At 43.1% G+C, this 13,861-nt stretch overlaps 1 protein-coding gene across 1 annotated transcript in view; it reads right to left on the reverse strand.

Annotated features, from left to right (window-relative positions):
• Positions 1 to 13,861, reverse strand: part of LOC100747919 (receptor-type guanylate cyclase Gyc76C-like) — a 42,870-nt gene that overhangs the window by 27,638 nt on the left and 1,371 nt on the right. Inside the window, exon 2 of the mRNA XM_003486412.4 lies at positions 7,999 to 8,196. Coding sequence (XP_003486460.1) covers positions 7,999 to 8,196 — 198 coding nt within the window. The remainder of the gene's footprint in view (positions 1 to 7,998; positions 8,197 to 13,861) is intronic.

The following is a 13,861-nucleotide window of genomic DNA, read 5'->3' on the forward strand; positions in this document are numbered from 1 at the left end:
GCGTCAGAAGCATAAGAGTTTCTTCGAACAAAAGATTAAGAACATTACGAAGTGGTTGTACATAATGTTGGAGGATACGTAGTTTATCGCGTGGCTGGAAAAACTGTCGCTTAAGAAAGCAAATTTTTCAAAGACAATTTGAGCGCATATCTAACATAGATGCGCCTTGTTAGCGATATCCTTTGTATGTGTATATTCGTCGTAAATTTGCAAAAGATAAGAGCGTTAAGGGATTTAGACGTTACTGCGCGATCGTGCGTGCTTACCACCTCGGGCGAGCTCTTGCTTCTAGCACGACGAGACACGTGGAATTTATATCTGTAATTCGTGTTATTTACTTGGTGGCGTCACACGACACTTTATCATCATTGTGAACGCGCCATTTGAATTGGAAATTTCGCGTAAAAGCGAGCCAAAAGCGAGAAGGAGAGAACGACGCGCGTTATAGGTTACGGCGGGGAGATCGCCGTAGCTATGGACACGGCTCGCTGTACAGTTTCTACGTACGCGGTAATAGGACTTTACGGCGATTTCTTGGCCGCTCAAAGGAACATTGTCACCAACGGCGAACTCTCGGGTTTCAGCCGAGTCTCGCATGCCGAGCGAACGCTTCAAATCGAGTTACGCAAGGTCTAAAAGGGTAATTCGACGTGGAGGCGTTTACGCGGTCCCTCGGGGAATATCGCGCGCGAAATTGCCGGCAATCTTGGCCAGAGATTCTACCACGGTGTCGCGATAACTCGCGCCACTCTCCTTTCGTTTCATTCTAGTTTACAATCTCAATGGATCGATACCGTTCGAATTTCTCGCCGATCTCGCTGGACGATACTTTACGAGCATAGAAGACGTTTGCGAGAGATCACGGTGCTGGTTGATCTAGAACACGATACGAACTATGATGTTTCGCAATTATTAAATTATTTCACGAAACTGTATTCAATCGCGTGAAATCTGCCGAACGATCGTCAAGTATCGGTTAAGCAACGCGGAAGCGAAACTGATCAATCTCGTCGAGCGAGGTCGTACATTCTAATAGTAAAACTAAGAATTCTAGCAATGAAACTAGAACGCTGGAATCAACCAATTTCGTTTCGCAGTATGTAACTTTAACCTCTTCTATCCAGAAACCTTCTAAATTTGGAAATTTTTCGAATATTCGATTTGGAAAGCTTTCGAATATTCCATCTTTCAACACGCGAATCTTTCTAAATTCTAAATTTATCGATTTAGAAATCTTTCAAATTCCCGGTTCTTTCGACTCGGCCAAGCCTTGAATCTTTCGCAAAGCTTTCGTAAATCTTAAATTTTCTTTTGAAAGTAGTTATATCCGAGCGTGCGTCTAGCCGCAAGATGTATACACGAGAGCGCGTCGTGCCGACAATTTTCCGATCCGCGGAGACGTCATCGACTCGGTGGCCGGTGCAATCAACAGGTGGTTGCACCAACCTCGATGCAGTGACCCGCGTGTGCATGCGTGTGCGTGGTGGAGCAGCGTGCTGACCGAGTCGAGAGGATCGAGCATACGAGAGAGCGAGTCGGCGCGCTTATCGAAAGTTCCCACTGGATCGTGATACCCGCATATACACTCTGGTTACGAGATGTCGAGTCGTGGCATAGGCGGGTTGTTACAGCCTCTGTGGTCCACCTACGGCTATTCGCTTAAATGGTCAGACGTTTGGTTACGGGGTGGTCTACGTTAAGCGGGTTCACCTGCGAAGCTTTCGTTTCGACGAACAGACGTGCAGGACTTTCAACGATTTGTATTTTCCTTCATTGTATCGGTGGTTGGCTATTTTGTATGCAGGAATGCGCTAGGAGAGAGTTCAGAGCTCGGAGGATTCTTGAATTATTCGCGTGTGGATTGGTTTCTGTGCTTAGCTAGGCGGGAAACGCAACTATGCGGGCTATGATCTTTAAAATTCCAGCTGCAGCCTCGGGAATGTTGAGATCGATAGGTTGAACGAGCGATGAGGCGTTGATAAGTCGGCTGGCTTTGACACGGACACGTGGTATTTCGCTTTGGTGATACGTGAATAGGGGAAAAGTGGATAATGGATTGATTAGTCCGTCCATGTACCTTTAACCGATAGATCGAATAGCAAGAATGCCGGTTTCCAATTGCGTTCTTGAACCTTTGGGCGATCCCCTTTGGTGTCGTTCGTTTCTCACTTCCCATCGACTATCGCGCTTCCGCCAATTCTATTCCAACGCTCGTTTATTTAAATATATTTAAAATTCGTTTAATTATTTTTCAATCCTTGAGAATACAAGACAGAATGGTATTTTCGTCGGAGGATAATCGTCGAATTGCAGACAACTGTTACGTCAACGTTCGAAAAACCGATTATTATTACTTATATTCGTGACAACCTAACGAACCGTCGAACATTAAGAAATAAAGAAAAATAGACTTGCAGTATGCTGTACGATCTAAAGAAATACAGACAAAAGTTCATGGCTCGGAATTAAAAATCAAGAAAAACGATCGCAATTCCAGCCAACGTTCATTTATAAACTATAAATAACGTTTTTATCCGCTATGAGACGTTACGTTCCATCTGTGAAGAGGTCGCGGGCAAAGTCGGAGAAAGAAACAGAAGAAAAAGAAGGTGAGAGATCTGGCGAGTCATATGTCGCAGAAGCTTGCAGTTTTCAAGAGGGCGACGATCACAAAGCGACGCGTGGGAGCGGCACGTTTTTCGCGCTGGTCGGCTCCAGAAATAGCCGCGCGACGCGGCGGATACTTCGCCGCCAGGCAGAAAATAAGCCAACGGAAGTTCGTACACGCGAGCGCCGGTAAACATCCGGCGGAAGGAAAACGCGCGAGCCTCGTCGAAATTGAACGAGGTGCGTGCGAGCGAGAGACGAGGTCCTCTTGTCTCGCGGCTGATTCCATTCGGCTCGCTAACGAGTGAAACTAGGTGAAAGTAACGAGAACCCGTGCTTCTCTTTATGTTCGTACGCGGTTCGTCCCTCGCGCTGGACGCGAGACAAGGGCCGATCTACGCTCGAATCGATGAACGAAAGGAGTACGATAATTCGTGATCCTTCGGTTCCTTTCCAACGATTCAATTCGCATTATAAAGGAAATTTTACGTGTCATCGGTATTAATAAATTTTGATTGCTGGATTCTTTTGCGCGATTCAACTAATACAATTTATAAATTAGTCGATTATCTTCTTAAATGTGAAATCATGGAGGAGAAATTTATAACCGATAAATTGTCATTTGTCGATTCATTGGTATTATTAGTTGGTAAATTATTGTGTAAGAGGGCTATTACGTAAATATGTAAAATAAACGAATTCATATTCAGCGGAGAAGAGAGATTTTCTAGAAATATACCTCCCTTGATAATCGATCAGATAAGGTCACGTCCTGTGGCCATTTATCCAGCCACTACCGCACAAAGAATACCGTACTCGCCATCAGCAAGCCAACTTCCTTCGATCCCTTTCCTCGTTCGGCAAAACGGGCGCGACCGTTCTCACGTGGCCGTTTCATTTTCTTACGGCCTCCGATTAACATAAATTAGTCTGGAGGTCTTTTTACGTTCGCGTACCACTTTCTCATATTCGAATCGGTACAATGATGCGAGAGAGTCCTCGAACGCGTCCTTACAGCTTCTATCGAGAAAACGCTCTTCAGCTTTTCTCACTTTAAACAGTTTAAACGGTTGAAAACGCGTGTAAAGCAATACTCGGAACTGCTAGTTCATAGGGATACTCTCGGAGCTTTGTTATTGCTACAGCGTCACGTTACCAGTGACTAAAAGTGGCTGAATTCACAATAAAAACAGCGTCGATATTACTATGGCGGCACTCGACAGCAAAATACCACCGGACGACACCAACTAATGTCGGACCACGGCAGCGCAATGGTTAGCGCCTTAGGCTACGAACGTTTTGGCACCCGGGTTCAAATCCCGGCGACCGTAGTCCGATTTTTCTTTCCAACGGCATTTAAAACGAGAAGAGAAGCGCGGTACACTCGCAGCAGAACCTATCTCTGCCCAACGGAGTGTAGCACTATCACGACGATTATAACACATATACACCTCATTACTATTATAATAGTTGGTAAGATCTCTCAATGCGAAATGATAATATCTCGGAAAAGATTCTATCGTTTCATCCGTGCGAATTAATCGTTAACAACGAACCGTGTAATTTAGCTGACTTTTAAAATAGATGTGAGCGCAAAATATTCGATGTAACATCCTATTTCCTTCGCTTTTGTATCGTTAATAGCTTATGGTTAATAAATTAACGCTATAAAAGTCTCGTTCAGGAAAAATATGGATTAACCTGTCTCGATGTCTCGATGTAACGATGAATACCATCGAACTCCTGCAAGATGCTATACCAAGTCTTCAAGTAGGAAAACTATTCCTACGATTCAGTTCGTCGATGATGTAGCGCGATCGTTGCTTTGTCTATTCCTATCGTCCAAAACCGTCCATTCCTTTCGTAACAATTACATTTTTCTTTGTCTCCGCCATGGCTGTCCTGTAGCTCTTTAATTCCTCTCGAAGCGTCGCGTAATCGAGTCGCGTGAGTTAAATTTAAATTTGCGAGAAGAGAACCGTACATCGTGACACGATCACGACGTATCTTGAGATTCTGAAAATTTTCCATTAAACATTCCTGCCTTGGATTGCGTGTTAATAACAGTACTTCGTCGGATTGACTTTTCCGTGAATTATTCAGCTCCATTCGCGGAGGAGACATCGGGGGCACTTTCACGAAAATTCACCAGCTACTTGAAGATTCGGTAATTTCTTTCTCAGTTCGTAAACATATTGTAACTGGAAGACAAGGCACGGTACAAAAATTTCGTTTTGGAGTCGAAAAACTACGGAGCATCGACGGAGAGGATTCTTTTTGTTTCTGCCAATGGTGAACGGTGTTTTAATCGAGAAGGGGATCGGAATATTACCCAAAAGGTGGGACATCAGAAATGACCCGTCGAATTCGTTCCAATGTGCTACTTTTCGACTGGCGAATTCCATGGAAACGACTGGTCTGAGGACGATTCCAGACGATTAACGAGGCGTACAAGCAGACGGGTTAACCGATCAGCCGGTTAAAAATAGACGCGGATCCGTGACATGTGTTTTTATAAATTGCTACTGGCGGACGCACCGCACATTTTCAAGCACTCGTTTCCTGATCGTTTCTTCCATGAATGATCGTCGATGGCGAATTTTTCGATGGGTCCGGATGTTAAAAGAGTACAACGTGGTGACATAATGACGCTACCGCGACGCCGCTGTAATCTAACTTCTCTTCTATCTTTTCAAATCGATTATTTATGTGGCGACCAACGTATCTGTCACCGTGGTACGCTCTACGAAATAAATCTGTAATATTTATTATATTTCTTTTTTTGGGTCTTAAAGAAGACAGAAAGATACGATATCTGGTAGAAGATATTTGAAACGTCTAGTTAGTTAGTCTACGATCGAGTTGCGTAATAAATTCCCCTACCTCGTCGTAGAACTTTGATCGTGGTTCGACAAGTCTGTGTAAAAGGCGAATCGAAAAAAGAGAAGATCAAAAGAAGAATTCAAGTGGCATCGCACGAGCAGCTGATACGATGGCCAGGCTGGTTCTCAACGATGTCAACAACATCGTTAAACAGCTGGACTCGTAACATCAAGGCAAATAGGCTCCAAACGATTACAAGATCCTCCTTAGATCCACGTGCATGGAAATTCCGTATCCATAATTAGCATAAGAAACCAGAAGAATAAGTAACACTATCGACGAAAGTCAACACATATACAGACTCGTTATGTTTCTCTCTTACGTTTCTCGTTACGGTTCTCATATATTTGGCATTGATAGTTGACGCTCGTGATGCGCCGGTGCACATTGATCGACGCAGTGTTAAATTCCAGAAAAAAAGTGTACTACTTAGAGTTTTATAACGCAAGCCTATCGGTCATTCGTCATCCGCCACCAAGTATTTTAACTGGGATCAGAGGTCTAATCTTACGACTGTTGGAGCCTAGAATAGCTCAGAGTCAAGATGATTTAAGTCGATCGTGAGCTCGTGCTCGGTCAAAAACCGCGAACGAGACTATGATGGAGGTGATTCGAAGTAGGAAGACACGAAGGCTTCGATCGGGGGCACCGAATCGAATGCACGCGCTTTGTGTCCACCCCGATCGGGTATAACCGGTTCGATTCGGTTTGCCTGGTGATCGATGCGTTTCTAGATCCTGTTCAGGCGACTGCGTTACGAGCCTCGGACCTAGGTTAATCTATGGTTTAAGATATCTCGGGCTCCAGATAACTCGGACCTAAGATAGCTTCGATAGCCATAGTTCAAGGCTCAACCTAGGACTAACGTGGCTCGATCTTAAGTACCATGGAGTTACAAAAGACCCGTTCGAAACTATGAAGCGAAACGATGATAGAATTCCCATTAGACCTTAATAGGCAGGATGTAACTCGAAGCCAGATGCAGCTGCTCTCTAAATCTAATTCCATCTAATTTCCGTACTTTCCTCCTTCGAATTTTAAATCAAGACAAATGATCGAATACTAAGGGTATTTTTCTTTTTGTTTTTTTTTTTTTGGTACATGGGAATCGATCTGCTGTTTTTTATTTCATATTGCGAGTTATCTCGGAGTTTATATCAAAACGCGGAGAAAAGTGACTTCCAGTCTTTGCAATTCTCTCAGTTTCACTCCCGAGCTATCTGAAGCAAGGACGATAACGAAAAATCAGAGTAAGATAGTTCATCAGGCCGGATTACATATGGTAAAATTACCACTTTCTTTACGTCTTTATCGCCGACAGTACTCGGTTAGAAAAAGCTTTCGGTAAGTTTCGACGCGAGAGCGATCTTATATACTGTAAAACGAAAAGCAGGATGAAGAAGCATGGCGGAGGGTCCAAGAGGAAGGCAGGATGCTAATTTTTCAGGCGGTCGATCGAAGCCCCGAAGCGCAGGCTGGCATCGCGTGTTCCTAACGTCGCACGGACGAAAGCTTCGAAACGCACACAGCTGCGCGCGGAAGCAACCCGTAATTATATTGTCACGCCGCGGGTGTTCAATTTGTCGGCGGACATCCGCCTCCCCCGCGTCTTCGTTAACCACCACTACCTCTTCGACAACTTCGACGCTACCTTCCTCCTCGTCACCTTACAACCCCGCACTCTACTCTTTTACCGCGTTCTCACGCCTTTGAACGAAGAAACCTTTTAGACCTACACCCGCGATCAGGAAAAGATCGACTAACGTGACATCAAAAGGATTCTTAGGTAATTTTAGGGCGACTGCTGCTATTCTTCGGATCGTTGAGTTATTTTAGTATCGGCGGAATATTTGACAGGTAGATGAGAAAATAATGAATGAAATTTTTGGAATGAGAAAGGAACTAAGAACGAAGTATAGATGCGTTTATAAGAGGGATGCAATTCTCGAGGATCATAAATGTGGTTGAAACTTAGTCGAACACTGCTAGATTTCCTTCTTTTTTTCTACAAAAATCATGTGTGTGTATGGGTGTGTCAGATTTTGTTACATCGATTCCCTAAACTTCTTATCTTAATGAATATTCTAATATTTTTGCGAATCATACTGTATATCGTTTAAAAAAATGGTTGAATTTTCTTTTACTTGTTTCTTTCGGTAAGAGTTGAAAAGTTGGGATCATACGTACAGGAAATTCGCAGTTTTCCAACAATGTATGAAATGACGTATAAAAAGATTAAAACATTGAAATTAGAACGTTAGAAAATTAATATAACAAAATTGGACACGTTGGATGTTACGATCTGACGTAATACTTAAATATTTTTCAAGATAAGTATCGATTTGTTCGAATACATCTATGTAGGATATATAAAAAAAAAAGCTGAGCTATCGAAACGTCTGCTGTCTAGACTAAGCGTGGAATTAACGAACCGTCGAACGAAAATCCAGTTTCGTTGAGACAGTTTGCAGAGTAAGCGTTGTCTTAAATAGCGTTAGAAGTACTTACATAACTAATCATGGGTATGTTGCGGGACTGAGCGACTATGGCTTCAACGTAGCACGAGCCTTCTGGTCCAAAGAAGGCTGCAACCCCGTCGCAGATCATATCGATCATTGCCTTGGTGGCTTCCACGGTTTCTCCCCTCGTGTCGCTCCATCGCATCACCAGCTTTACGTTTGGCAACATGTTCGGATCATTGTTGATCTGAAACGAACATCGAGCGAAGAGATTCTATTAAATCGGCGATTATGTCGAATCGAAGATCGCGAGGCAAAAATATAAGTCACATTTTTCGAAGATTATTTCACAACTTTTTAATTCAATCGATGGAACACACAAATTTATAACTGATCTAAAATAAGAATCCAACAAGGAATTTCATTTAATTGTAAACCCGTTTTTATCGGATTACCACATCAAACGTCAAACTCCAACGATGGAATATGCAAATTTATGGTTGTTTCGCGTAATCATCATAAGCGTTATGCAACACGTATTACAAGGCCTGCCATCTTTCGTCATACGATATTGAATTACAATAATTGAACGATGTCACGGGAGAGCGGCCGGCGGTCGTTGTGAACCGTAGGTTAGCATACTTAGATGACTTAATTGTTTCCAGTAATGCCCTCGGTCGGCTGGTTTAATGGAACTAATTGTGTTACCATAACTGCTGTCATGAATATTCACTCTCGTCCCAACGACGACGAACGCTGTGGTCGCGACGTATAAATCACGGGACCAGAATCGAATGATATACAATAACATATCGATCGTACGGTAACCGATTGACAATTGCAACGATATTTCGTATGCGCTTGGCATATCCGTTAAATTTGATCGTTCGCTGGCTAATAACATCGGGCGAAATAGAAACGAAATAAATTCATTTCTTTCGGTAGATTCTTTGATCCTGATGAACCGTTTCTAGATATTTCTATTTTTATTATTTATATTTTATATTTTTATGTATTAATAAATATAGGATAAATACCGATAAATATAATTTCTCGTATACGGTGCCACCGTGGCATCGGAATATTAATAAAAGTTAGCGTATTATACGTAGTGGTATTAGCGAGAGGAAAGAGTTACGATAATGGTCACGATATTTCAGCTTATTGTTAGTTATAGTGTTCCATAATACGCGCACGAATCGATTTTCTTCGGTTCTCGACTTTCGATGGTATTCCTTTCGCGTCGGAATAAATTTCTGCCCGGCAGGAACGTCGATTAAAGTTCAATTCGTAATGTTACTCGCGCGATGTGTCCCGGTTCTTCGCGAGCATTCCTTCGACACTCTCACGCTGTATCCGGCTCGCGTTTGTACACAGCACGAAGCGGCGTGTGCGCTACCTTATTATGCAAATCTCGATGCAAACAAACAATACTTTTCCAGGTAGTTGGTACTGGTATAATCTCGTCGATTCAAAACAACCAATAAATTCTTTTATGATTTCTGTTTAAGTGTCTGTTCTTCGTAGAAGATAGTGTCAGTACACAATATTATATTGGTATAGCATGTGACGACTATGGAGAAAAAAACGCGACAAGTTGCATTTCCTATTATTCACGGGAAAACAGTTTCGAGATTATGTATGTTGTCGATCGATCGCATATTGAAAGATCGAATCTGATATTACATATTCGCGCGATCGTGTTACGGCGAATGATTTTCCGTAACGAGAAATCTGTTTTTCGAGAATATCGAATATCGACCGTGCACTTGTGTAATAAAATCGAGAAATTGATAAAAAATGCTCAAGTTGATCGCTCTAGGTTCTGAAAGATCACGATAGAACATATCGTTCGAGCATATCGCTGGCGAATGAAACCCTTCACAACGATGAAAAATACGAAGGTTTTCGTTCTAAGGAAGAATTTTAGTAGAAAAGAAGACACCGATCGATTTCTTTGAAATTCTAAAAGAATCCAATTACCCACGCGTTGGTTTCTCAATTCTTGAATTTTTTCAAATTCCGCGTAGACTACGACTGGTTGGGAAAGTAACCGTAGCCTGTGACGACAACGGTGCAATAATCGCGGTAGCAGCTTTGTCGACACTTCCAGATCGGATGAATCGCGTGGAGGAGTACCGGGAGTCGATGGCTTAATTATACTCACGCATCTCGCGGCATTGTTCTCAGAACAAGTTACGAGACGTAATCAATTACATACACGCACACATCGTGCGGTTACGCAACGAAAGCGATCAAGAGCGTGGTACCGATGAAATCAGAAAAACCACGATGATTCCTTTACGCGCGAAGCCGACGAATTTTTGCGTAGCTTCGCTTCAGACCAGAGAGGAACCGTTAAAGCGGTTTCGAAGGCGCTATAAAAAATCATTGCTCTTCCCGTTGCATGGTTCGCATTCCTGGCTTTGCACCTGCCCCAACAACCGCCGAATTCGTCCGTAGGAATGCGTATAATAATAAGCGACTGCTTTTCTTTCTTCTTTATTTCTGCAGTTTTTCTTTCTTTTTTTCTCTTTTCGTGACTGCAGGTGAAAGTTGAAATCTGTCGCCATAATCGGAATCGAGGACTACAGGGTTAATAATACGACAAGTTAAATCTCTTTGCTATTTTTTACAGGAGAGCGATTTTTAAATTACGCGCGTTGTCGATTATTCTCGTGTTGGCAGAATTAATTTTGTATCTGATTTTCTAGCTAAACACATATCTTTGTCGTATTCTTTAAAACTTTCAAATGGCTTTCAATTTACAGGCATAGAGTTACTGTATATTTATAAGACCAGAAAATTGGCGGTCGACAAGAGGCAACATTTATATCAATCCCATTAAAAGGCGTAAGGTCGAAGGTCTGACTTCTCTGAAGAGCTGTCTGAGTGTGAAACAATGTTCACAGGCAGTGTACACTTGCGTTGTTGCCACTGGCAGGGTTTCACCAATCAGCTTATTTTCGAGCAATTGAAGGGCGTCCGGTCGTGGAAGGCTGTGCACGACCGAGTACCAACCTTCAGGGTCGATGAGAACGACTTTGCCATACGTCGTGTCCATCCAGAAGAAAAAAGAAAAGAAGAAAAAGAATGACAACGGAAGCCTAATGACGCGTGTTTCACGCAGTTGCAAATATCCGATTAATAATTTTTCGTTTATACCGCGTCGATGATTTTTTTTATTTTTTGTTCGGTAGAATAGAAATTCACGTCCGCGTAAGTACGTTCGGTTCGCGAGTGTTCATTTAATCGGACGCTAACTACAATCTCGTTTCGATAAACGGATGTGAAATAAAAGAAATTAGATCTGGAAAGATCGAAAGAAGCTATTGGACGCGAGATAAATTCTTCGACGAGTGAAATCGTTTCGGATGAATCACGAGCGTATGCAGCAGCTGCCACGAGCGATCACCTTAATCGCAAAAAGCCTCGGCAATATAATCGAATCGCTAACGAGAGACCGGTCGAATTCGAAGTGATCTCGTTCCCTATTTACAGATATCGCCCGCCGTGAAACTAGTTTACATCGTGGGAGTGCGTCATAGCGAATTCCAGCATTTTTTTTTTCCTCTCTCCTCCGCCGAGTATCGCCAGCAGCGAGGTAAAATGCACCTGCGTACACCATTGAAACGAGCGGACAGGTAAGCGTTAAGCTCGATTCACGTGCGCTGACTTTCCTTCTTCGACGTCCACGGAGATACGAAAACGACTATGTACGTATGTTAATCGAAGGCCCCGATTCAGATCGATGGAAACGATCCTCTTACTTTTCTGGATACTCGTCGAATAAGAACTACCGTAGCTTCTTTACGTTTAAGTAATAATCGAATGTATTAAGGTTAGGAGAAGCGCGAACGACGAGACGGCGCGATGTAATACTCTTGTAACCGTCGATTTCAAGAATATTAAGATCCGAAACCAGGTCATGAATTACCAACCAACGACCCAATAACGTCGTGATATTTTTATTCGTTATTCAACCAGTACCTCGAAAGACTTCAAAATACTTGACGTAATTATCAGTATCGAGTAACTTAATTACTCGACCAACGTCTCTTTAACTTCGCCGCGGTATCTCTGCTTCTTGCTCGCGTTTCCGTACCTTCGGATATTCTCTTCCCAAATTTTGAAATATTTTACTCGCGCGAAGAGCGCGATACGCGAGAACTATTGAAACGTAAGCACGATGGCTGACGAAACTATTCCAACATTTGACTCGTAATTAAAATTCTGAGTCATACGGAGGAAAACGTTAGGGTTAACTATCTGGATCAACGCGGTTCTCCACCATCGGCGATCTCGTCGATTCGAATATATTAGAAGCGAGCGTGACCACGTCGCGATACCCAATCGTGGAAAAACTTTCACCGTGGCGCGGCTAAAAATACGGTCGGCATTATTCCGTCGTTATGAGGCGGTCGCTGGAAGCCGATACGAAATAAAAATGTCGTGCAACGGACCACGCACAGAAATAACCGCGATATCCTCACTCGCGCGACTTTCCTCTTTCGATATAAAAATACGCGAGTATTTCCAACTACGCAGTCGAATATCCGCGTGTGTGAGCTAAGCTTTATGTTCAAAGCAACGAGCATAGAGGCCGACATTGCGATCGCGATGCTTACTCTTGCGTAGCGTGTCCAAGTACATAAATAAACGCGCGCAAAGCTCGTTTCCTGCACCTTTCGACGTGCGTCTACCACACCGCTCGTTACTCGTTTCGTGCTCGCCTATTCCTTTCGATCGACGACCGATCGAACGTTTCAAGTATTTCGAATTCTGGCGAGGTTTCGTTGGAATACGTCCACAGCGTGATTCATTAAGCATAAATATATATATATATATTCTACGTTTCGTAACTGTCGCATTGTATTATTCTACTTGTAGAATTCGCAACAAAATTTAGCAAACATTCCAAGATATCGTATCTTTAACTAAAAGCTACTCTTCATCGAAATATAACTTTCCAGTAATTTGAATAAACAAACTAATGGACTATGTTCGAAAGTGTTTTAAATTTGTAGTCGATTAATATTCGTAGCGAATAAAGTTTTGCGCTTGTGAGTATGGTATCTTCTTTCCTTTATCGATAAATACGATTGAAACGCGGCAACTAAATTTTTATTGTTGCAAACGATTCGATCGTTAGTCTATAAACGGTTGATAAATGCAACATGTAAATCCACTCGTTGATTTTCATACACGGAAGCATGGAAAAAAGTTTCGATTCTGGAAAGCACGCGGTGGTAGATTTAAACGGCGCGACTTACGTGGCGGAAAGGGGGAGAAGGCGCGAGAAAGAAGCTTCTCGTACGTTCGGTTCCCGATGGCCACGGTGAGATACCAGTATCCCCGAATAATTATCAGCGTAACCGCAATCCATCTTTGACGTAACTTGTTATTTCCACGAGTAGAACCGGATACATGGACCGTGATACGATCGGCCGGTTATTTCGACGATTCCCAGGGGTTTCTCAGCCCCTGGACCCCTTCTACGCGTTTACGGTTGCAGGTTGCGGAGGAGCGCGCGTCGGCTGGTCCCGAAGTAAGTAAAAAGGCAGAGAACGAACGAACCTTCTTCGGTACCAGAAGAGGAGGAAGAAGAAGAAGAAGAAGAAGAAGCAGAAGCAGAAGCAAAAGTGGAAGAAGGTACACGCGAAAGATGAGAAAGCGGAGAAAGAAAAGAAAAAAAAAAGAGGAAGAAGGGGGAGGTAAAAGGGGGTGAAGGAGGAAGAAGGTAGACACAGGGGAGGAGGGAGATCGAGGGAGGAGAGAAGGTTTCTCGATCGCGAGCGAATTCTTCTCACGGTTGCGAGAGCGCGCAGTTTCGTCGGCGGACGCGTGGGCGGACCGGCGAATAATGCCGGTCTTGTATTTTTAAACTCTCGCACGAATCGGCATCTCCGGGG

Source organism: Bombus impatiens, unplaced genomic scaffold (assembly GCF_000188095.3).
Source record: "Bombus impatiens unplaced genomic scaffold, BIMP_2.2 scf_0113, whole genome shotgun sequence".
NCBI classification, from domain to species: Eukaryota; Metazoa; Arthropoda; class Insecta; order Hymenoptera; family Apidae; genus Bombus; species Bombus impatiens.